The sequence below is a fragment of the Trichomycterus rosablanca genome, chromosome 17, assembly GCF_030014385.1.
Source record: "Trichomycterus rosablanca isolate fTriRos1 chromosome 17, fTriRos1.hap1, whole genome shotgun sequence".
Lineage (NCBI taxonomy): Eukaryota > Metazoa > Chordata > Actinopteri > Siluriformes > Trichomycteridae > Trichomycterus > Trichomycterus rosablanca.
This window is the reverse complement of record NC_086004.1, coordinates 27118611-27144556: the sequence shown is the minus strand read 5'-3', so window position 1 is coordinate 27144556 and position 25946 is coordinate 27118611. Positions and strand designations below refer to the sequence as shown.

Sequence of the window (25946 nt, the reverse complement as noted above, 5' to 3'; positions counted from 1 at the left end):
CAAGTCCTACCATCGCCAGACTGACAGTGTTGGACCCCTGAGCAAGGCCTTGTTATATTTACATTGTGTTTAGTCACAGTTCTAAGTCATCTTGGTTTAAAGTGTTTACTGAATACCTTAAATATAAATTGGGGCGGCATCGTGGCTCAGTGGGTAGCACTGTCACCTCACAAGAAGGTTCTGGGTTCGATTCCCAGGTGGAGCGGTTCGGGTCCTTTCTGTGTGAGTTTGCAGAGATTTTTTTCTCCTGCATTTATATTATTTCAATCATGAACAACAGAGCTATAAAACATGGAAATTATATACAGAAGCAGTTTAACGTCAGTATGTTTAGAGATTTTAATTAGGTAATTAATTAATGCACGACAGTGATGTTCACAAAAGCACCAAGCAAAAAAAAAATCTGCTTCTGTGATATGACTAGGCTAATGATCTGTCCACCCTGTCCACATGACTCCAAGGAAGCCTGTGCTGGCCCTCCAGCACCCAGATTGGTAGCTGTATAGCAGTAGGGGAGAAGTATGTGTAGGCTTCATCCTCTCAATGAAGAACTATGGTGGCTGAGCAGTTCTTTCAGTCATAGACTAATTCCACCGAAGAGCAAGACAGAGCGATTCAGACGTTCTTTTGTGCCAACTGCCATCGGACTGTGTAACAAAAGCAGAATACACAGGCTGTCCTCACACTGACGAGCCAATCAAACACCCCCCCCCCAATAACTCAAGATCCCCCCCACCCTTTTTTTCCAGCACTGGACTCTACATTTCATCATACACACATATATTTACATATAGAATATATAGTGTTTTATTATATAGTTGTTATCTCATAGCTAATATTTTTATAATTTTCTTATTATTATTTACTCTATTTACTGTACTTACACTGTACTGGAGCTGCCGTAACACTTGAATTTCCCCCATGAGGATCAATAAAGAAATCTTATCTTATAATAATGTGACTACTGTTCCTTGTGATTTACACTTATCTAAAATTACTATTGAGGTCATTTTTTTATCTTGTAAGTAGTATCTTGTATCATATTATCCCTTATCCTGAAGTTTCCTCCTCTCCTTCGCTCTTTTCAATTTATTTGCTGTCTCACTTTGTCAATGTGTCTTCTAGATTGTGTCAGCGGTGCAATATTGTCACCAGAAAAAAATAGTCCACAGGGACCTCAAGGTAAATTGTTTTACCCTCACCGCATGGCTTATCAGCCACACACACCACACACACACACAGACTCCTTTATCATATTTCTATCCTTATTCCTTTGCCACCCTTTCATCGTTATGTTCCTCTCTGCAGGCAGAGAATTTGCTCCTGGATGCTGATATGAACATAAAGATAGCAGACTTTGGATTTAGTAACGAATTCACCATTGGGAACAAGCTGGACACGTTCTGTGGCAGCCCTCCCTACGCTGCTCCTGAGCTCTTCCAGGGCAAAAAGTACGACGGGCCTGAGGTGGACGTCTGGAGTCTGGGTGTCATTCTGTACACGCTGGTCAGCGGCTCGCTCCCCTTTGATGGACAGAATTTAAAGGTTAGGATTTGTGTTTTCAGTAATTATTCTGCAGACCATGCACAGAAAGCAGGTTGTCTATCTATCCATCTATCCATCCATCCATCCATCCATCCAAATAACATTTTAACCCATTAAAATACGGCCTTATCACTTCACTGCTTTATCCTGGTTAGGGTCACGGTGAATCTGGCTCCCCAGAATCACTGGACACAATGCAGTAATACACCCTTGACAGGATGCCAATCCATCATGGGGCCTAGGGGGCCTTGGGGTTTGAATCTCAGCGGTGCTATCGGTCAGTCAGGCATCTAAACAGACATGATTGTGCCCAGTTTTTCCAGGTGGAATCATTTTAGTGTGTCTCTATCACAGAAGATCCTGGTGGGACTATAAAAAGGATCTGCGGTGAAATATTTATACATGTGGCCTGCAGTCTTTTAGAACCACATACATCAAATATTTTCATTTTCAAAAAATCGGAGCTCATTTTTGCTTCTGACTTTCTCTTCAGGAGCTGAGAGAGCGAGTGCTGAGAGGGAAGTATCGAATCCCGTTCTACATGTCTACAGACTGTGAAAATCTACTAAAGAGGCTGCTGGTGCTTAATCCAGGCAAACGAGGCAGTCTAGAGGTACACGCTTCACCCAGTTTTACACCAGATACTCTGTGTGGCATGTACCGACTTTAGATTTAGCTCATGGATTCAATAGTTTGGGTTTTTTGCAGTTAGCTTTGCATTTTGTGCCTTTTCATGTTTGAAAGTAACAATCTCTCTGACAGCAAATCATGAAAGATCGCTGGATGAACGTGGGTTATGAGGAGGAGGAGCTCAAACCGTATACAGAGCCTGAGGCCGACTTCAGCGACACCAAAAGAATAGGTACACACACGCTGTTACACTGTGCCACTGAAGACTGTTTAGAAAATTGGCATTTGTTTTATTGTAAGTGCATCCGTTGCTTTTAGTTTATTAATCCATACAGCATATTGTCTAAGCAATTGAGGGATAAGGGCCTTGCTCAAGGACCCAACAGTGGCAACCTGGCAGTGGTGGGGCTTGAACCAGCAACCTTTCGATTACTAGTCCAGTACCTTAACCACTAGGCTACAACTGCCCTTTCAACATATTAGCAGTTGATAACAGTAATCAAACTTGAGCAAATCAAAGAAATAAGCCAGCGATTACACTGGTCAACAGAGATTTTGTTTCTTGAACACTTTTGGGTGTGTCTTAGGTGTTTTGAGCTGCTGATAACAAAAATCACCTCAGAATTTTCCTATCACGTACCATTTAATTGGTTTATGCCTCAAGGCTGTCTTGTTATACAGTGACAATGTCTATCCTTCAGTACCTGTTGGTATGCTGCACACATGAAGGAAACAGACCAGACGTGGAACTGTTGTTGAAACACATCAAGTACAGCAACTACAACTGAAACATCTAGAGATTTAGAGATTTAGAGTGGCACTGCTTCTTGGATTGCAGCTCAGATATACCAAGTATTGCTGCTTCATTTGCAATTGGGACAGCCATAAGAAGAATCATATTACACTAAAAAGTACTGTCCAAATCATCAGAATTTGACCCAATTTGGCACATAAACCACTTGTGGACCCCAAAAAAAAGATATTCACTTCACATAAAACTCGGGCTGATGAAAAATTTTGGAAAATCATTCCAGGATGTTGCTGAAAATTTTCTTTTGCAACTATCGACTGCCAAACTTCATCAAACTGGTTGACAACCTTCTTCAAGCTTACAAAGTGATGAAGTGCAGCGTCACTGAAAATTCATTCCCTGCATTGACATTTGGATTTCTTCCCTAATCTTGGTGCAGTAAGTGATGAGACATTGCCACAATGGAAAAATGTTACCAAGGCCACTGGAATCCATCAATGCTGTCTGACTATTGCTGGACACTAATACGAGATGCACCAGATGTTGAGTAGAAACAAAAATCAGCAGCAAAACACTTTTAGCTCGGTTGAACTAATGACACGTATAAGATTTAAATGTGTTACAATCAGAAAAACTTAATCTCATGTTTCTCAAAATTTCTATGTGATACAGACAATCAGAAACAACATTTGTGTTCAGCTCAAATGGCTCTGTCAAAATCACCAAAAAAATTCAAGGGAACAGAACTTTGGCAAAAAATTGTTGTCCAGTGTTATTATTCTTTCATTTCATTTTAATTGACTGCTTTATCCTGGCCGGGGTTGCAGTGGGCCCTGTTCCACCCCAAAAAACTGGGCGCAATACAGGAACACCCTGAACCCTGATTCATCGCAGGGCTTTGGGATCCATCGCAGGGCAGGGATCCATCTCCCAGACCATCCACAGACATGAGTGATTAGTAAAGCAAACGCAAAATAAATAAATTACATAGTTAATAAATGTGTTTAAATTGATGTTTTATGGTAATAACTAGCATGTAATGTATTTACTTTAAATGCTATCTGTTAAAAATAGCGTTGGATATAGCACTTCTTTTTAAACCATGCTTTATCAAAACATACTTTATGATCCTAAACTTACACAGAAGACTAAAACCCTAATCACAAAGGTCAGACTAAATGTGACTTTGATTTCTTTCCTTTTTCCCGTCACCCCTTCCTCTTACAGACCTGATGATCACAATGGGGTTCCCAAAAGACGAGATCACAGATTCCCTGGTAGGTCAGAAATACGATGAGGTGATGGCTACTTACCTGCTTCTAGGTAGAAAACCTCCTGAGGTAGGAGCTGCTCCTAGTCTCATTAGTAATCCAGACCACTAATAAAAGAACTGTTTTATAAATAGAATTTGGTTTCCACAGTTTGAGGGCAGTGAATCTTTGTCCAGCACAAACCTGTGTCAGATGCCACGACCCAGCAGTGACCTGAACAACTGCTCCTCCCAGTCTCCGGCTCACTCCAAAGTGCAGCGGAGCATCTCGGCCACACAGAAACAGCGCCGCTACAGTGACCACGGTCAGTCATGGACACACACAGCACATCTGACTCATTGACTGATTGGCAACTGGATGAATTGGGTCACTGAGCAGTTTCCACTGCACAAGCACTTGTGACAGGACTGAATAATCTAGTCGCCAATCAAGTACAGTAGGCTTGAGACTCACATGCACTCATAAGAAGTAGCTCATTACGTACTGTAACTGCAACCTCAAAACGCATGCTGTTCATGTAACGTTACTGTGTGTGACCCGCAGTTGCCCCCGCAATCCCGCCGGCCGTGTCCTACACCAAGCGCACGCAGGCCAACAGTGTGGAGGGAGAGAAGAAGGAGGAGTGGGAGGCAGCACGGAAGCTCCCGACCTCCAGCTCGAAAGGAGACATGGCCGTCTCACCGCTGACCACACAGGAGCGCAGGAAGTCCTCCACAGCCTCAGGGGTGAGAGGTGGCACCAGTTAAAAAAACGAACAAGATGCGCTTATGGAGACTCTTGCAATTTGTCTTGTGTTATGTTAATACTTACATTACAAGGAATTGTGTGTGTGTGTGTGTGTGTGTGTGTGTGAACAAACAGAACAGCTCAAGTGGAGGAATGACTCGGAGGAACACGTACGTGTGTGAGCGTGCCAGCACAGATCGGTATTCAGCCATAACCAACGGCAAGGACAGCAGGTGATTTCTCAGCTCTGCTTCCTCAAACGGTGCAATGACTGACACTGCAGTCTGGCCAATTATAAAGAAAATCTGTGTGGTTAATATACCCTTTACATACACTGATGAGCCATAACATTAAAACAGAGCAGGTATTATTTAGGTGGTGGATGATTCTCAGCACTGCAGTGACACTGACATGGTGGTGGTGTGTTAGTGTGTGTTGTGCTTGTATGAGTGGATCAGACACAGCAGCGCTGCTGGACTTTTTAAACACCGTGTCCACTCACTGTCCACTCTATTAGACGCTCCTACCTAGTCGGTCCACCTTGTAGATGTAAAGTCAGAGACGATCGCTCATCTATTGCTGCTGTTTTGAGTCGGTCATCTTGTAGACCTTCATCAGTGGTCACAGGACGCTGCCCACGGGGTGCTGTTGGCTGGATATTTTTGGTTGGTGGACTATTCTCAGTCCAGCAGTGACAGCGAGGTGTTTAAAAACTCCAGCAGCGCTGCTGTGTCTGATCCACTCATACCAGCAAAACACACACTAACACACCACCACCATGTCAGTGTCACTGCAGTGCTGAGAATCATCCACCACCTAAATAATACCTGCTCTGTGGGGGTCCTGACCACTGAAGAACAGCATGAAAGGGGGCTAACAAAGCATGCAGAGAAACAGATGGACTACAGTCAGTAATTGTAGAACTACTAAGTGCTTCTATATGGTAAGTGGAGCTGATAAGATGGACAGTGAGAGTAGAAACAAGGAGGTGGTTTTAATGTTATGGCTGATCAGTGTATATGGAATATATAGAATCTGACCAGTGTGGCTCCATCATTTTACATAAGACTGTACCCACACATTTACAAACTAGGAGTGAACACACCAGAAGAACTGCTTATTATTATCTGGTTTTCCAGTCAGATTTTGTTTACAGTAACACAAAGCACCTTAAAAGCTAGAATGTGTTTTTGTTGTCTTTGTTTGCTAAAAATAGGACGAATGTCCTTTGTGACCGCTGCTTAATTGAATACTGCAGGGTTTTACTATCTAACCTTCGTCATTTTGATATTTTAACACTGTTATGTGCAGAATTGTGTTGATTGGGAGATTTTTTTATTGTTTTTACTTTAGGAAAATTCAGCTATAAGATTTTAAGCGGTGTCTCACTACATTTTCCCACTTTTCTCCTTTGATAAGGCTGCAGTAGGAGTCGTCCAATATTTGGAGTACATGACAAGTCCAGAATTTTAAATAAAAAAAACCCAATAATAATCAGATTAACTAGCTACAGTTCATCTACTAGGGAACACTAGAACAGTTCAGAAATAAACTATTAAGATAAGCTTTCACTCGAAGTAGCTAACAAAACCCAAATGTTTCTCTTTGCTTTTACAGTTTAACAGAGATGTCTGCATCTGGAAGTGGATCTTCTGTGTCCCCAGGAGCTTCCTCAGCGCTGCCTTCAGCTCGGCCACGTCACGTAAAGTCCATGTCTGCCTCAGGACATCCCTCTAAGTCCCCGCTTCCCCCCATTGAGGATAACGCAGAGTACAAGGGGTGAGTACCTTGTAGCAGCTGATGTGAATCTCACCACACCTTAGGCTGCTTTCACATGATGAGCATTTTGTCCTATTGCATATTGACACTTACCTTTTAAACCTTTTACATGATACAGTGGTACCTTGAAACTCAACATCAGTTGGTTCTGGGAGTGGCATCGAGTTTTAAAGGCGTTGAGTTTCAAGGTATTTTTTCCCATAAAGATGTTTGGGAAACCTGTTAATGCGTTCTGTGGTCCCGTGGAACTGCATATATTTTAGGTAAATGTAAAATAATGGGGTTGTTTTTGACACTTATACACTGAAAATAACACAAATATAATATAAAAACACTGAAATACAATTAAAACAGTTTAAAAGATTTAGAGTTTAGAGGATGTCGGGTTACAAGGCACGAGTGTACGTGGTAAAACCACTTTTTGCTGGCTGTACCACTGAGCTACAAGTAAACAAAACAGTATTGACAGTATTGAGTGACAGTACTGACGGTGGTCATTTGGGGATGTCAGAAGATAAAAAAGGAAACGGGTTCGTGAAACTTTATTGCTTTTCTTTACGTTCTAGCCCCAGCTCTAGTTCCAGGGCTCCCGCAGCGTCTCCATCCTCCCACAGCATCAGCAGCGTGACCCCAGATCGGACGCGCTTCCCTCGCGGCACCTCCACCCGCAGCACTTTTCACGGAGCCCAGCTGAGAGAGCGACGCAGCGCTACATACAACGGTCCACCCGCCTCACCCACGCTCTCCCACGATACGGGGGCTCTGGTACACACTCGCAGGGGAACGTCTACAGGCATCATCAGTAAGATCACCTCCAAGTTTGTGCGCAGGTGAGTTCGGCCAACCAGAGAGAGACACTACTGCACTAATGTTCATGAATCGGCCGTCTCAGCCAGCAGAGGCTGCAGTTGCAGCATCAACAAGGGAACCGGTCGTGTCTGTGTGGGCGCTCGGCTGGTCAGTAGCACAGCTGAGATTCCAACTCGAGAGCTTTAGAGCATTCTCAGGCATTTGCGTGTAACAGCTTCTTCTTTTCCGAATCACTTTATTTGCAGATACCCGAACACCCCTCGTGCAATTCAGCGCACTTCTATCCTTTAGTCATTTCCAGTTCTGTATTACAGTTCCTCTGTCCTTGGCACCACCCCCATGCTGGCCAAGCAGGGCTGACAACCAACAGCAAGGGCAGATTAGCAGGTACAGGACTAGTAATCGGAAGGTCACTGGTTTAAGCCCAACATCTGCCGGCTTGCCAGTGTTGGGCCCTTAACCCACAGTTGCTTACAGTGTATACAGTCCTAGTTGTAAGTCGCTTTGGATAACGGCGTCTGCTAAATGCTGAAAATCTAAATGTAAATGTAACAGCTCTCGGTCCCTGACGTCTTAATTGACTATTTTTTTCCTTGTCTTTACGTTTCATGTGCTGCTGTTATAAATCATATTTATTAAAAGTGTCAAATCTGCTTAACCTGCATACGTAGGGCACATTTTACTTCTTTTTTTCCTTCAGTTGCTCCAGTATTTAGGGGTCACCACAGCAGATCATTCAGTTCCACATACCTGATCTGGCACAGTTTTTACTCCAGATTCCCTTCCTGCATGTCCAAACCTCCTCATATCATTCGTGCACTGACAAGCGCACCTTCTAGTGGCTAGGCTGATAACCCATCTTCTTCAGACATCGGTAGATGCCCGACTGGCCTATATCACAGCTAAGATTCGAACCCCGGATCTCAGCAGAAGTGAGCTAGTGTATTTAACCACTGCTGTTAAATTAGTTGCATGAAAACGGGTTTAAATATTTTGTTAGCCATACTAAACTAATAATCTACTAGGATTTAACCAGGTCTTAACACTGCAGTCTCGACAAAACTACAAACACAAATCGATAAATCAATAGACTGTGTAAAAAAGTAATTATGAAGATAGGGAAAAGTTCCAGAAATGGCCTGAGGCCCAGAGGTCTAATATATAGTTTGTACTGCAGTGATGGGTGTAGGAGAGCTAAGCAGCCACACACACTTATTCACTGTGCTGAGCTTTCAGTTTCTCTGATCGTGCTACAGTCAACCAAGGACGCGTTGTAAAACAAGCTTGATTTTCATCTAGTTTCATCAGCTCTTTCAGACTCGGGTACAAAACTCTGAGGTCTGACCTCATGTAAATAGGGCAGAGATTCTCACTGGGACGTCCTAATATTCTGCCATGAACAGGAATGTCTGACCTGAAAAGGACAGGATCTAAGCATTGGCAGTGTTTGCTGATTAGAAAAGCATATAGCACATCGAGAGTTCATCATTCTGATCAATAGTGTGAGCAAGTGCTTTGTTAGAGAAGTGCTAGAGGAATTTACACATGGAGAAAGCTGATGTCCGCAACTTGGAATTGCTACTGAATACATGCAAGAGTTAAGGGCCTACCTTAGGGGCCCAACAGTGGCAACTTGGTGGTGTGAGGGATTGAACCAGCAACATTCTGATTACCAGTCTATTACCTTAACCACTGAGCTGCCGTGCCGCAAGTCTAACCCAGCGTGCATGCAGGTGTTTTTAATGACGTCTGTGTACCACAGCACAAATAACTATACTGCTATATTCTTCTGTTGTAGAACCCTGTGTTTCAGGGCCTTGTGGAGGTAGGAGTGGAGCTCACTGATTCTTCCCCCTCGTTAACCCTGATTCCTTATCTCTCCTCTCTACCTTCCCTGTGGTTGTGTGCACGACCACCTGACTCAGTTCCTACTGACTCATCCATAATGATGCAAAGTCTTTCACTGTGCATAAGCAGAAAAAAGAAATATGTAGGGAAAATGCTATTTGTAACTGAAATGTATTGTTTACATTTGATGCTTTAACAAAGCCAAGATTCCAAAAAACTCATCACTGTAAAAGTTAAAAATGTTCTTGGAAGAATAATTAACTCTCAGCAAACCTCAGGAATCCTTTAATGTACTGTACATGCTTCTTCTTAGATCACTTTTTTGCTATAAAGACAAACAAGTCTGAATTTGCTGTGAAGAAAACCTGCACTTCATCCCCACTAATCACCACATCACGTCTCTAAGCCGTCATCGCCTTGCACTTGGAATTAATTGGAACAATGATTGCGGGCCAGGCCTTTTCATTCATTATCAGTGACTGATCTCATCAGTGCTCTTTTAACTGAATGGACTTCACTTCCTACAGACCCGTTCTGAATATTCGAGTGGATTTTTGTTAGATTTAGAGCAACTAAATCTGATTTAGCCACAAAAAGCTTACCTCGTAAATGTAGCCAGCATGCATTTATGTAACAGAAGGCAAAACCAAGTGGAAACCAAAAAAGTTTATATGTCTAAAATGCTTAAAATTAGTTAAATGACCAAATAAACACACAACCAAAATGTAACATAAACTGATTTCTATTAGAAACTATACTGGTCAGTGTACAGAGCTTTGTGTTATACAGTTGGAGTTTAGTTGGATTTTTATTCTTGATGAAAAACCTGCATGTCGGTGATTGTTTTATTCCCTCCTCTATCAGTGTGGTAGACGTTTCCCTATTTTCCTCGTTCCTTAATCTGAAATCTTAATTGTCTTTAAGGCTGCCCAGTGAAGGAGAGGCCAGGTGCAGGACATACAGCTTGAGGTGAGAAGGCTTTGGTGGTCAGGGAAGCAGTGCCTGTGTAGATCCTGTTTCATTAAACTTGAGGTCAAGAGAAGGTTTGCTTTTTAGAATTGGTTTGGCCAAATGAGGGCGGTGTGGCACCCGTGGTGTGTACTTGTTTTAGCACTTGATTTAAACAAAACTATTATACTTAACTGCTTTGTTAAATAATTAAGATTGTTTAAAGTACAGGGCTTATAAAGTAAAGGGTTTGGGACCAGCACTAAAAGTGCGCTGATTAGTGCACCTCCCAGTGGCCAGGCTCTTTGGCTACACACCTCCATAGTAGGAGAAAGCTATTTTTAGTATGTCTCTATAGAAACTGAATTTACAGCATACAATTGTTGGCATATATATTAATTGTGCTGTTTAATGTGTCAGAACAGAATATAGAATATTTAAAGGCTCACGTGTAGGTTTTGTTAACCCTCAGGAGCGGATCCGGGGAACCTAAGGAGGACGGGCGTGATTCAAAGCCACGGTCACTGCGCTTTACGTGGAGCATGAAGACCACGTCATCCATGGAGCCCGGCGACATGATGCGCGAGATCCGCAAGGTGCTGGACGCCAACAACTGTGACTACGAGCAGCGCGAGCGCTTTCTACTCTTCTGCGTCCACGGCGACGCCCGGCAGGACAGTCTCGTCCAGTGGGAGATGGAAGTGTGCAAGCTTCCCCGCCTCTCCCTCAATGGCGTCCGCTTCAAGCGCATCTCTGGCACCTCCATCGCCTTCAAGAACATCGCGTCCAAAATCGCGAACGAGCTGAAGCTGTGATGGATGTGAAACGGGGAGCGAGTAGGTCCAGGCGAAAGCTTGCCACGTTGATGTCTACATTCCCAGTTAGGTTTGGGCACCATTTTGAGTTACCTGCTTTCTGAAGCTACTGCTGTATGGTTTGGCCAGTGGAGTTAAAAAAAATTAGATTGAAAAAAATCCTGACCCTAGTCCCTCAGCGCCCACAAAACCCACCACCCTACCTGCTCCTAGTCCCACTTATACACCAGGTTAGCATAGCCATGTTTGCAATAATAATAAAAAACCCTGTCAGGGCAGCAGATTGGTGTTCCTGTGGCAGGACTACATTTGTAGGCAAAAGCAGAGACTTTCAGTGCAAATTTTTTCACATGTACAGTTAAAAATACAGAATGTTTTGTTGAAATGTTCATAGACTTGTACGATGCGTGGCTCTTTCGGTCCGCGTATCTGAAGGTGTTGTATAGTATTGAGTTCTGCACAGAAGATTTATGTTGATTATGTCTTACTGTAATGTTTTTGTTTAGCTTTGGCCTCTCTCGTACAGTTTTAGGTTTTTTGCCTCTGCCATGTGACATTTTAAATGTTCTTTTATACATTTTTTACTTTTCGACAGGACGTAGAGAGTTGCTACTGTGGCGAGTTACTGATTAACAGTGTTTTGTAAAGCGAGATGTGCACATCCCAAAGGTGAATCGTTTTATTATGAAATGTTATAACCCCCCCGCCCACCATCACCCTCAAGAAAACCAGTCACACAGTTTAGGTTTTAATTAGCACGTGCGACTGTCGTTTCATGTCTGCTTAAAAGGGAAATATTGACTCAAACTGGACGGTGATAAAGCTGTAGCCTGTAGCAGATTCATTAGATAATTTTGTCCCAGTTTATTTGATTATTTCTTTCTCTTTTGTCCTTATTTTTACTTGATTTTAACTTTACTAAAAAAAATCACTTTTATTTATTGCTATTTGTTTTTACACTACAAAGCTGCTCATTCGGAGTCATTCTCATGAGGAGAGAGAAGCAGGATTTTAAACACGTTGGTTTGTACTTCCATTTTGTTTCTTTCGTGATTAGTGATGGCTAAGACGACGATATGTGAGACCCCCTGCGCTGGAACATTTCTATTGTTCTTTTGTACTGAGGTAATGAGGGTTAAATGTGCAATGCTTCACGTTGTATTACTGTGGTTCTGACAGAAGAAAGCTCTGAGACTGCACACATTTCAAGGTTGTTGAGATAAGATTTTAGTTTTCCTATTTATGCGAGGATTTGAAAACGGTTTAAGCTGTGATCTGATGATTTTTAGAAGTTCCATGTTTTGACGGTACGTTTCCTGAGCAGATGCTTGATTATGCTGCCTTAGTGGATGGAGCTGTTTGGAGGTGCAGAAGATTTTCTTAAAACCAAACCCCACCCCCCAACCTCTGTTCAGTTTACCACTACTGCCCCCCCCCCCTCTCTGAATGTAGTACTGTATGTAAATTTTTCAGTAAAGTGTCATGGGCCATCAGGATTCAGTCTCACTGGTGCACATTAAAGCTTACTTGAAAAGTGATAGAAACAAAAAAAGTCTGGTGTCCTTTTTAATACTGATAAGTGATCTTAATCAGCTTTGCTCTCAGAATGACTCGGATGACACAGTATTAGAAATATTTCACTACAGAACCTGCCTGTCTAGTTAACTTTGGTGATAAAGAGAGGTGAGTAGAGTACCAAAAATACAACTTAAAGAAGTCATGCTACCCTGGAAAAATAATGATTTGATTAAAATTACGTCAGCGGTCCCCAACCTTTTTTCCACCACGGACCGGTTTCATATAAGATATAATTTCACGGACCGGCGGGGACGGTAGGATTTAACAATTCTGCTCACAAATAATGGAAATTGAGCTTTTTTTTTCACTGCAACGAGACGCTGCTCCCACCTAGGGGTGATAGGAGACAATAACACCGAAATGGAAGCAGTGAAAACTGCTTTTCTAGCGATCTCTAATTATTTATTCTTTCTGTGCGACCCGGTAATAACTGACCCACGGACCAGTACCGGTCCATGGCCCGGTGGTTGGGGACTACTGAATTATGTAACCATCTCTCAAGAGTTTCTGGACTAAGAGTATGAAAGTATGCTGCAAAATCAGTCATGTTAGTTACACGGGATCAGATGAGTTAAAAACTGTAAATAAATAAAACGAACATTCGTTCCACAATCCTTGATTCTCAGATGATTACAGATCGTTTTTAACAGGAAATGTGACGTATCAGTTGGTTTAATAATAAAGATACTAATGCTGATTCATTTTACACTTGATCACAAAAGACCACCTTATAGGTGACATGTTAGTCTCATCATAGATCGTTTGTTTTCAGACTGGTACAGACAGAAAGAAATGATAGAAGGTGAATTATGTTGCTTTTGTAGGTAAAGAAATGTTAACCAATGCAGTTATTACATTTTTATTATAAAATATTATGATTCAGATTAGTTTCATTCTTTTTCATCATAACTTGCACTGTTTTTCATGCCTGTAAAGAATTTTTTTTTACACACACACATGCCGAAAATGATGGTGGTGTTCACCCTCTGTGCCCTCTGTTTAGAGTTTAAAGTCATTTCAGACCCCACATAGTGAGTCTTTAGAAGAACAGCATGTTAAACTTAACCACAGAAACAAATGTGAAGCAAAGAACAAGGGTCAAATGTAACAAAGTAGGTCAGGGTGTGTTTTGACATGATTGTAATATGATCAAAAATTTACTAATTTATTATTTTATTCCACTACCACACCAGCAGAACTTGGTTAGAAACTCTGTGTTGCCACTGGTCAGCTGGGTGCCATCTAGCGGGCATAATTGGCAGTGCTTGCAGTAGACACGGTTCTGCTAGGGCGGGATGACCAGACTATGTGGGTGGGGTGTTCAAACGCTGTGTAAGGACCCTGATTGGCAGATAGAGAGGCGCCTGTGCAGAATGCAAAGGTGAAAAAGGGTTCCGCTAAGGGCTGCACGCAGGTTGGAGGAGGTGTGAGCAGCAATATACCCACCTCGACTGCAATCAGCAGAAAACGAATTGACTATGATAAATTGGGAGAAAACGGGAGAAAATGCAGAAATAAAATAGAAAAAAACCCGACTCATTTTTACTAAACTTAAATAATTCACCATTTCAAAGTAAATGGAGTAAATTGAACCTCAACCAATGAACTTGAACCAACCATTTTAAAACATTAACCGTTCTGATATTGGTAAATAAATGTCTAAATAAAAGTTTGGACTCAGCCTGAGGCAGTGATAATTAGTTTGCCATTTTGATTTTGGAGATAGTTTGACCAGTAACTCAAAAGAACATTCATCAGGTCAGGCTCAGATGTTTCACATAAACATGAAGATTAGAATTAGTTTATTAGGTTGAGGTCAGGGCTATTTTCTGTGGCCACCACAGTTCTTCTTTATCAAACTCATCCAACCATTTCTTATTGAAACACGGACACATTTACACTGTAAAGAAAAGTATTCTGGGAAAATGTCATCACAAATTTAGAAGCATATAATGTGGTTCTACACCTGTAAGCCATGAATATGGCTGAACACCTAAACTCAATCATTAGGAGGGGTTCCACATACTGTTGAGCATGAGGTGTATCAAGTAAAGATTTTTTTGTTAGCAGATGTATTAAAAACATTAGGTATATAGCCTCAGAAAGCATTTCTGCAAATGTAACTAATATTTGACCTCCTCTGGTTGGACCTGCATATTTATTTCTTTGCAGGCACCAGGTCATCAATGCCGGCATCATCCTTCAGTCTCTTCTCAATTCTGATCAGCAGCTTTACACCGTCCACCACTATCTGGGTAAACTCCACTTCTGTCAGCCCGATGGTTTGTTGGTTGCTTATTTTGTACAGCTCAGGTGAGTCTACAAAAAGGATAACAGGAAGTATTTTACTATAAAAGTGTCCTGTTTTGTCTAAACCCTTCATGAGGATAGAATATGTGTATGGGAACAATCAGCCCTGCATAAATAGGTCCTTTGTGCAACTCAGAAGGTCTTGTTTGTACCTGTTTCCTCCATGCGAAGCCTCAGTCTGTCCAGAATATCGTTCAGGAGTTTGTGGTGAGGCAGATGTACCAGTTTCATCGTGACACAGGCCGTCAGCCCGGTGCCCACCTCTGCAGGTGAGCTCACCACCCAACCGATGTGCGGTTTCCATATAAACCAGTGCCTCATCTTCTTATATATTTCCTCCATCTAAAAGAAAAAAAAGAGAAATCAAGAGTACACAGCATTGCTGAACATAATATTAGAACACATGCAGTTGTTTCTGATATTTGACCAACACCTGGATGTCAGATCTCACAATGTTATTAAAGCTGAGATTTATTTGGTCCTCACTTTTACTAGATTAATGCAGATGGATGCAAAGGCCTCCTGGATGTTTGCATCACTTCTAGAAGAGACCAGTTTCAGGTGGTCATCCATGTTCACCCAAATGGCCAGAGTTCCATCCTTACTCACCCTGCAAAACAAGTAAGGTACTATTACCTCCAGGTAGTTTTATTATACAGTTAGGGTCAAAAGTTTACACACACACTTGTAAGGTACATGTTTAATGGCATTCTTTGGAATACAATAATTTCTAAATGATTTGAGCACATATTTGTTTGTCTAAAAAATTTAGACATTAAGGAAATACACATAATAGCACTATAACTGGATTTTTGACCATCCCACTTCACAGAACTGGTTTAACCAAATTTGCTAATTTTCTGGCTCATATTTTGGACAGTCCACAACTTCTTGAAAAGTTTAAGTGTAGGACTTTGGAACGGTTTTACCAAAAGTTTATTGTTAACCAGTTTTGACATGTGCTTTGTGATTTTATTTGCTATTTTATCTATGCATTTTGTCCAGTTTGTCTTCCACTACTGGAGACCCCAGTCGCCTCCCCTTGCCATTTATAGTCCGGTCTTTTGGCACCCAGTCTGCTGCAGGCGCTGCCAGTTGTGCCCCTTAGGGGGTGCCCAGCCAACTAGTAGCAAAACTGAGATTCAAACTTTGAGAGTTCAAAATCCCAGCGCTGGTGTGCTAGTGAAATCATGAAGAATTTTAAGCTAATGTTTCCTTGTCGTTATTTAGGGACAAGGGAATTTATTTTTGCTTGATAATAGCTCCAACTGTTTCCAAAAGAATCTTTCTAAGTAAAATGTATTAAATTATTTTCAGAAAATTAAGCAGTGTTATTAATTTAATATCTGCTTATTTGTTATTCCTGGATAAACATTGCAGTTCATTTTATTACCTACCCTTATTAACCCAACCCCACCTGCTAGTCACGACTATTATTCTAAATAAACATGGACAGCAAAGAATCAATTCAAACAAGGAAAATGCTGAGTACAGTAACTCTCTTTCAATGACAATGTCATAAAATGTTCAATCTTTACCACAAGGCTCTAGAATCTGGCCAATCACGAGCCACTCCAGTCTTCAGCAGTGTGATAGGTGGGGCATCCATTACTATTCCTCTGTCTTCTGTTGCCGTGTTAAGCTCATCCATAGAATAAAGCTTACCTGGAAACTTCTCAGCGAGTTGGTCCAGAGCTGAAAAATATACGCATATAAACTTAAGAATGTTTTTAAAGGGTCATTTACTGATTCCAGCCCAAATTATGTTTGCTATTTCTGAAGTGTATTGAAGATTTACCATGATGTCATTTCCTGTACTGAACAAGAACATGACATCTGTCAGGACTGATGATGATTCTACTTATTTTTACTAACTGAATTGAGATTATTAGCAAAGATACACTAAAACGTCAAAGTATGTGGACACCTGACCATAAGCTTGTTGCACATCCACATCCTAAAACCATTAAATATTTTAATGAAAAGCCACTGCAACATTAAGAGTATTTATTTGCAACAGGGACAGCGTGGTGGCTCGGTGGGTACCACTGTCACCTTACAGTAAACTTATATGTTGTCATACATGTTATCAGGAACACATACAAACATAGAACATCCCCCCACCCCCCACCCCCGGGTGTGTTGGTGGTCCGGGTACTTTCTGTGTGGAGTTTGCATGTTCTCCCCGTGTCTGCGTGGGTTTCCTCCAGGAGCTCCGGTTTCCTCCCACAGTCCAAAGACGTGCAAGTGAGGTGAATTGGAGATACAAAATTATCCATGACTGTGTTTGATATTAAAAACTTAAACTGCTGAATATGTTGAGTGCTGTACCTTTTTTTGCTAACGTAAGAAGACTCCTTCTTTCACCTCTACTGCAGTGTACAGGAAAGCAGAAGTCCTCAATACAGCGGGACACACTCACCTCACAGCTTAGTGCATACTCACGATCAAAGTCATCACCACCCTACACACACACACAGGGTATTTATTACAGTCTTCCATCGTTTCAGACAACAAACATTTATAAAACCAGCACTGACCTTCAGGTTGTCGTGATTAAAGTCACTCTTTAGTGTAATGTGACTGGCCACCTTGTAGCTGTGGTAGGCTTCAATAATGCGGTCAAAGAAGTCACAGAAGACGATGTAGGACTGGGCATCGCCAGCTAAACAGCCCACTGTCAGCGGCCCGGTAAGTGTTCCTGTGTCACAGACAGAAATGCAGAGAATGGACAATCACTAAAGGGCAGCATGATATCACAGCTGTAGTGTCGGTTCCCGGCTTCGACCATGGCTTGAGTTGAACATGTGTTTTCCATGTTTTCACACCACAGGCTTAGTGGCTTTGCAAAAATAAGCACCTGCTCTTGCTTTTTTGGTCCATGTGATCATCAGACAAGCTTTATTGTGTCTGTTTTGGAGCAGGGACTTAAAAACCTTTAAACTTTTACAGCAGCCTTTAAAGCTTATGTTGTTATAAAGCTTGCTTAATGGTGGACAGTGTCACTCATGTTCCAACGACTTCTAATTCACACAGGTCTTTTTTTTTGCATTTTCCCCCAATTTACCTCCCAATCTAGTCGTATTTAATTACCCAATTCTATTATGCTTCCTCTCTACTGATGTTGATCTCCACCCTGACTAAGAAGAGCCGTTCATATGTGGATCAGCTTTACGTACGGAGAGACACACCCTGATCCTCATTATCCTTCCTTGTCCTTCGTATCGTTCATCAATCAGCCAGCAGAGGTCGTAATTGCATCCCCCTCCGGCGCCCCTCTTTCAACAACAGCCAATCGTTGTTCAGGTAGGCGCCCAGCCTGCAGGATGGCAGAGCTGAATTTCGAACCGACAAGTTCGAGATGTCAGCTCTGGTGTGCTAGCGTGTTTTACTACACCTGAGTGCCCATAGCAGGTTTTTTTTGAGTGATTACACCTGATCATGCTTTAAGCTAAGGTTTATTTTAGGTTTACTTTATTGATGTTCTGACTGTAGCCCATCTATTGCTCTGCACACGTTGTCACTACCTCTACCCCATCTATACATAAAGAGACAGCTTTTCGGGTAGTGAAGCATTTTCAGCACTTTAGTGTCACTGTCATGGTAATGACAAGGTAGTGTTTCGTTCTGATAGGAGTGTATCAGGTTATTTTAAACAAACAAAATCAACAAAACATGGAGTCTGATCAGGGTAGTATTATATGTATACTAATATTTTTATATTCATGATAAATAACAACTTATCAAGCTACACCCCTACAGCAGGCTGCAGTTTGTTTCGGTTTACAAAGATGTTTGATAAATGATAAAAATACAATGTTTTTGTACAGTGTTCTAGTTCCTTAGACAGTAGTCTTAAATGTTTTACTGACTCCTGATCCTTTTGTGTTTTCCTTGCAGAATTTGGTGTTTCTATCATTAACAATGATGTTTCTCCATGTTTAAGGGAATGTGGAACAGAGAATGATGAGAAACAGCATGGTAAACAGCGTGGTAAACAGGTGTGTGATGACTAGAACCATGATTATACCGAGTCAGTTATGACTCAACCTTCCTTTACAGGATGAGCTTTCTTTCATCTTACACTTTAACTAAATGTGAGATTTTTCCGCTGTTTGCAGTCCTTTGTGTTTGTGTTTTCAGCTAAACCGTGCAACAGTTCTGAGCAACAGAAGATGCTGGTTTGTCATGTACAGTCAGATCCAAGTTTATCAGCCTTTTTTGGTGAAGTTGGGCAAAAATGTCTGTTGTTTATTAGCTCAATCTGACCCCCACCTTTCTATATCAGTTTCTGTATCAGAACTAGGTTCAATCTTAGTTAAAGAAAAAAACCTTTCTCTCCTAGGGGGGTGGTTGGCGTGGAACAAATAATTCATGTTGTCATAATGGTAGCATTATTATTGTATGACCACAATAAAAAAGTGCCTGGAGTTTCTCTGCACTGCTGGAACTTTGACTGAATCTTTAAAAGATCCGCAAAGGGGGGCGCCCAGGTGGCGCAGCGGGATATTCCGCTGACGCACCAGCACTGAGTTTCTGAACTCCCTGGGGCTGGGTGCCGTCTGATGGGAATAATTGGCAGTACCTGCAGCAGATACTAATTGGCCTCCATATATGCAGGGTGGGGGCCGGACTATATGTGGGTGGGTGGGTCTTCATACGCTGTGATTGGCAGAACAGACGCCCGTGCAGGAAGCTCGGACGAGAAGAGGCGGGCTGTACACGTGTAAAGAAGGCGTGGGCAGTGGCGTGCTCTCCTTGGATGCAAAATCTGGTGTTTGTCAGCAGCGGAAGCCAAATAGGATACGCTAATCCCCATGCATGATGGAGGCTCAATGATTTTCTGTGGCTGGTTTTGTAATCCAATGATCCGTAGCATAATATGGCCAAATTCACACAAAAATGTTTCGGTAAAGGTTCGGACAAGGTTAAGCTTCGAGTGCACAAGAGAGAAGCTTAAGAACCTGGAGGATCTGAAGGAATCCTTAATTGATCTTGTAAAGATACTATGTTGCCAGTGGACGGGTGCATGAAGTGCTAATGTGGGGGTGTTAATAACTGCACTTTTCCCCCCTTCTTTACCATGAAAGCCAATAATTTTGGAACTGACATATTTCATGCCAGCTGTTATAAAACTATAAAAGAAATGCATGATGCTTTACCTGGTTCCTCTAGACCGGGGCGAATTATGTCGTCAAAGATGACGCCGCTCTCTGTGGCGCGGTTGAACTGCCGTGTGTACATGTGTAGGTCCAGCACACGAGCCATGCAGGTGTAGTTCCCATACAGATTAGGAAACTCCTCTTTGGGTGAAAGCCTTTTCAGTTTAAGTTTGGACATGGGGTCCGAAGGGATCATGCTCTGAAATGAACAGGGTTTGGTCACAGTATAAGATAAACAGGAATAAAAAGCACATTCACTGTATAGCCAAAATTATGTAGACACCTGACAATGAGCATCTTGGATGTCCTATTTGACCCCCCCCCCCCCCCCCCCTTTTTAAGGCTGTAATCTAATGGTGTATCAACAACACACATTGCTAACAGATGTTTAATTTAATAATGTAAACTGAATTGTGTGCTTTAAATTTTGCACAAATAGTTTAAGGAAGGCAATAATATCTTAACAGTTAAGGTACTGGATTAGTAATCAGAAGTTTGCTGGTTCAAGCCCTACCCCTGCCAAGCTCCTGAGTAAAGCTGTTGTTTTGGATAAAAGCATCTGCTAAATGCCATAAATGTAAAGATAAAAACAGGGCCCTGTGTAGGTCACTGGAGTTCCTCAACATCAAACTAGTCAAACCATGTCTTGATGGATCTGTGCGTTGTGCACAGGAAATGACCTGATCATTTATGGTATTTAGCAGATGCTTTTATCCAAAACAACAGCTTTACTCAGGGGCCCAACAGCGGCAGCTTGGCAGCAGTATGGCTTGAACCAGCAAGCTTCAGATTACTACTCCAGTACCTTAACTGCTTTTGTAAAATGTTGTCTCAAAATTGGAATCACATAAAACAGTGTTGCTCATACACACTATCCAACAGTTAGCAGTGTTGTCCAAATACTTTTAGTCATATAGAGTATATCACAGCATGGTGCTTTGCTGTATGAGCTCCGTAAGTTGAATTGCAGCATTGTGAATCCTGTCGTGTTGTGGGCGCTACTCTATGGAAAGCATGGAAAGCTTGTAGATGAAGAGGAGGTGATAATGTACTCAATATTAAGAACTAAAACTGTGCTACTGCCTGTCAGTGCTGTGTGAGTTTTCTTTAAATAAACCAACCACAGAATGGGACTTTCCTCTTGTTTTGCAATTGAACAGTGTTAAGTGTATTTTTGGAAAGAGGAATACCTCGAGTATGGGCCTGTACTTCGTCTCCAGTGGATGATCTGTGGGAGCTGAAAGACATGATTGTAGTTAGCTGCAGTGCATGAACACAGTGGATTAATAAAACAATACCTGCTGTTGCTTTCTTCATGAGAAATACCACTGGAGCATTTTTTTAAGGGACAGTCCAGTGGGTTTTTAACTGGGGTGGTGTCCATACTTTATTATTTTTAGTTTTTTTTTTTATCAGGTTAAAACCATGTGTGTAGTCCTTGCCAACATCTTTAAACAGTAACCCCAGGTAACAGCAATAACCACAACAAAAATGCAGCTCATTTTAAAATGTAGTCTTTTTAACCCCAAACGTTAATCAACATTCAAAAACCAGGTTGGGAAAAAACAAGTACACCGTCCTTTTTCCACACTCATTAATCATTAATAGAGTAATAAGGGTGTTGCTAATCAAATGCACAATCCTCAAGATTAACTAACTACTCTGCCATCCGGCAGGCTGGGCACCTACACCAACAACGATTGGCTGTTGTTTATACAGGGTGCAGGAGGGGATTCCTCATAACTGATGCAATTACGACCTCTGCTGGCTGATTGATGGTGCCTGCACAGAGTCATGGGATAATGTGTTGATCAGGGTGTGTCTCTCCGTACACAAAGCTGATCCGCATATGAACTCGCCCTGTGCAGGTGAAAAGATGCAGTCGGCTACTGCACACGAGTCAGAGGGGGCGTGTGTTAGTCTCGCTCTCTTCAATCAGGGTTAGGATCGGCATCAGTAGAGACGAAGCAAAATTCAGTTGGGTAATTGAATACGCTAAAGATTAACTAACTGCATTTTTTCCAGTACAGAAAAATATTAAAACGTTTGCTTGTGACAATCTTATACCAGCACCGTACAAATGTTAATAAAGATCACCTACAGATCAGCTACAGATATGCTAAATAGTTTCTAAAGCCTCCCTTTTCATTGCTTAAATTTAGCTTTATCCAATACAATCCTAAATGCATAATTCTAGCTACAATTTCAGGTAAACCATAGCTCATTTGTATATAATAACCTTATGTCAAGTAGCCATAAGTAACTGGACAGTTAAATCCCCATGAAACACAACCACAACCAGAAATCTACAACAGAAAGATGCTAAAATGTGGTTCAGGTCAGCTGATTTATTAGACTAATCAAAACACCATTTATTTCAGCCACCACTCTGCCTGAATGCTAAGCGCTGTTGTCTGGCTGCTACACAAACCACTACCAACTTGTTCTGACGTGGTGAATGTGCTTCTGTATACGTCACATTCTGTCCTGTTGGTGTACATGTTATGTTAAACCCGTTCAGGTCATAATACTGTTACTTTATCATGAGATTGGGTGTCTATAAGCTTCTATATAATGATTTTGTGGTTGGCACATCCTTCCTTCGAGCTTGTTGATCTGCTAAATATTGCACATAAGCTGCACTTTAAAAAGAGGCGTGGCTGGCTTCACATGTCAGAGTAAAACTGTGTTGCCCCACCCAGATTAATGTATTAGCTACAGGGGCATTTACTTCTTCACGTAGGGCTGAACAGCATTTTAAAAAATGCACAAATAGAAGAGGAAAGAATTTATCACTGCACTGTTTATTAAAAACCCAAGATAGATATCATTACTTTAAAATTAAAGCTGAGACTGTGCTTTAACCTCCTCATCGTCAGTGTTTCATTCCAAATAATGCAGCTGAAGAACTGGCTGTTAACTTACAAGGTTTATGTTGTCACACTGATTCTTGGTAGTGGAGTTCTGTACCTACTAAATAGAGTCCATGTTTTTTATGTAAATGGTTTAATGAGAAAGTGGCGTTACAGAAAAGTTTCAATATTAAAGTACATTTACTTCATAGGTCTGCTGAAATACCTCTTTAGAGATGTAAAAACCACCTTTATTCTTTTATAGCAAGCATGGTTTCTTTTAGTAAGGGAACCAACCTTAGATCCCTTGACACTATTTATTAGCTAATGAGTGACGAGCAGTGTTAATGTCATGCAGAAAAAGTCGTGCAATCAACACTTACGCTTGATCAACCATTCATTCTTTCTCTTCCACATCCTGTCTCGTTAGATTGAGTGTGTGATTCCAGTAGTGTTTGGGTATCTGCAGTGCACTGTGCATGGACAGGAATGAAGAACAAGTACTGGCTCGTGACAACTGGCCTTTAAACAAAAGAGCTATGAATAGCCTTTTGGGTTCCATCATTTGAACGCTTTCTATTCTTTCACCCCTGAGAGCTGGCCATGCCAGTGTCATGTTGCTCAGCTGTAATACTGTGCTTATATTTAACAGCTGAGTCCATTTTTATTTCTGACACAGTAATGCACAATTAGCACCATTCTGGAGGTGTACACACGCTTCGGCTCATTAAACGCGGATGGGTGTCTTCAGGTGTCGTGTTCAAAGTGTTCTTGGTGGGCACATTATTGGTCAAACATCCTGCAAGTTTCAGCTTATTTTCAGCTAAAATAGATGCATATTAGACAGGAAATGTTTATAGTGTCACTAATGAGACTAAAATGGAACGGTTGAGTCATGTGTAAGTGTGAGAGTGTGTTTGTGTGTGTAGGTGTTGAATGACTGGTTTCAGTCTTGTGGTTTCTCCGTGCTACTGAAGACTACAACAAGAATGCAAGTTTCACCCAGTGCAAAATACTTCACATTCAGATCTTTATTTATGTAAAAAATACAAAAGGATGTTTATAAAACTTTGATGTATAAAAATAAAACTGCAAAAATAGTCATTATAAAAAACCACAATCAGTTACAGTGTCATGACAGGTAAACACTGCATATCACAAGTCTACACATTTATGAAAAACTAATGTTGTAAGTGAAATGCATCAGAACATCATACCCTAGAAATCCTTCAAAAAATGCCCCCCATCACCCTCTTCTTTTCTTCATTAAATTATATAATTGTATCTATTATATATTACATCCATATATAATACTAGTTTAACATTTTTTTTATTTTTACAAACGTCAGTGGTATGCTTTTATTTTGAAAGGTGTTCTGCACTGCTATTTTTTTTTTTACTGTAACAGTAACATTAGACCTACATTCACAATCACAAACAGCAGGATGATACAGTAGTTGGTCGCTTTTGTTAGTGTTGCCCTTTAGCTTCCTGAGCATTGAGGGCAAAAAGCATGTTTGAAAGCTCAGTGATGATACATCCAGGAAATCCAAGGAAAAAATATAAAAGAAAAACATGTAAAAGTTCAAGTTTTACTTCTGAATGGCTGAAAAGAAGCAGAATTTATGTTTGGACTTAAAAAGAACAGAGATGCTGTTAAAACAGCTTTACACAGACCTAGATTATGTTTTCACAGGGGGAATGTGGGTGTTTGATTGCTTTGTTTGGTAATAAAAGTTCATTGTGTTGTGTTTTTAATCACCGCTTTTAAATTCATTTAGCGTGACAAATATGCACTAATACAGGCAACCAGAAAGAGCAAAAAACTTGTACCATGTAGTCTTAAGTTGGCTGAGGCTACAAATGTGGCAGCTGGGTTTATTTTTTACTTCTATATTAAATGCTAGGAGGCAAAATGCTAGGAGGGCACAACCCTCCACCGCTGACTGACGAGCTTCGCGACTGACACACGCCCCCTCCGGCTCGTGTGCAGTACCGACTGCAGCTTTTCACCTGCACTAGAGTTCATATGCGGATCAGCCTTGTGCACGGAGAGCCACACCCTTGATCAGCATTATTTCCCAATGTGCAGGCACCATCAATCAGCCAGCAGAGGTCATAATTGCACCAGTTATGAGCAACCCTGGTCTGGCTCATCCGCCCCTGTGAACAACAGCCAATTGTTGTTCATGTAGCCGCTGAGCCCAGCCGGATGGCAGAGCTGAGATTCGATATAGGAGAGCAGTTTTGGTTATAAAGGGTTTTACTTTTAATCCCATTAAAAGCTGTCAGCGTCCCTTTATGAAATGTTATACAAAGCTGCCTGTTTCACCTGGTGTCTTTTGAGAAGAACCTAATTGATATGCACCAGAAAAAGCACTGACGATGAGCACTAGTACTCATTAAAATAAATGTAACATCCTCATATATGACACGTCCCAGAGGCACAATTTTTAAATATTTTACTCTACAGTGATGCTAAAAAAAACTATAATAAATAAAGATGCAGAATGGAACTTCAAGTTTAAAATACTGAATATTTGGGCAATCGATGAAAAATGTGAAGCACCCCAGAAAAAAATATTAAATTACCATCAGATCTGTTGGGTTGGGTTGTGTGAAGAATTGACACAACAGAGATTGACACATGACTCTCAAAATGAATCAGAGTCTCAACAAAGCCCAGATTTACACATTCATTCTAGGTGAAATCCTACTGATCAAAACTACATCTCCCACAATGCAGTGCACCAGCTGCTTCCACCAATGATTACATTCCTGACTAAAGACTGGGTGTGGCACAGGAACATTTACTGCCACAGACGCCTAATAATGTCACCAAGAGTCAAAATTGAAGCGAAGGCTATATCTAAATCCATACGTTGTGTTAAAACTACCTTTAAATGTTTAAAAGTGATGAA

At 41.3% G+C, this 25946-nt stretch overlaps 2 protein-coding genes across 3 annotated transcripts in view; one reads left to right on the top strand and one right to left on the bottom strand.

The window, feature by feature from the left end:
* Window positions 1-11797, top strand: part of mark1 (MAP/microtubule affinity-regulating kinase 1) — a 41712-nt gene extending 29915 nt beyond the window's left edge. The window contains exons 7-18 of one of the 2 annotated variants that reach the window (XM_063012485.1): window positions 1126-1182; window positions 1309-1545; window positions 2039-2158; window positions 2308-2407; window positions 4154-4266; window positions 4348-4501; window positions 4741-4922; window positions 5059-5156; window positions 6541-6702; window positions 7269-7532; window positions 10285-10329; window positions 10781-11797. In XM_063012485.1, the coding sequence (XP_062868555.1) occupies window positions 1126-1182; window positions 1309-1545; window positions 2039-2158; window positions 2308-2407; window positions 4154-4266; window positions 4348-4501; window positions 4741-4922; window positions 5059-5156; window positions 6541-6702; window positions 7269-7532; window positions 10285-10329; window positions 10781-11123 (1875 nt within the window). In that variant the 3' untranslated portion in view covers window positions 11124-11797. The remainder of the gene's footprint in view (window positions 1-1125; window positions 1183-1308; window positions 1546-2038; window positions 2159-2307; window positions 2408-4153; window positions 4267-4347; window positions 4502-4740; window positions 4923-5058; window positions 5157-6540; window positions 6703-7268; window positions 7533-10284; window positions 10330-10780) is intronic. The other variant, XM_063012486.1, reaches the window with a different exon arrangement.
* Window positions 11798-14460: 2663 nt separating this feature from the next.
* On the bottom strand, window positions 14461-23485 carry zgc:172076. The gene is made up of 9 exons (XM_063013266.1): window positions 23409-23485; window positions 21364-21410; window positions 20174-20372; window positions 17552-17712; window positions 17343-17475; window positions 16550-16706; window positions 15498-15621; window positions 15164-15353; window positions 14461-15020 (listed from the first exon to the last, which is right to left on the bottom strand). The coding sequence occupies exons 1-9, from the start codon at window positions 23440-23442 to the stop codon at window positions 14860-14862; spliced, it is 1206 nt and encodes a 401-aa protein (XP_062869336.1). The 5' UTR covers window positions 23443-23485; the 3' UTR covers window positions 14461-14859.
* Between the last annotated feature and the right edge of the window lie 2461 nt (window positions 23486-25946).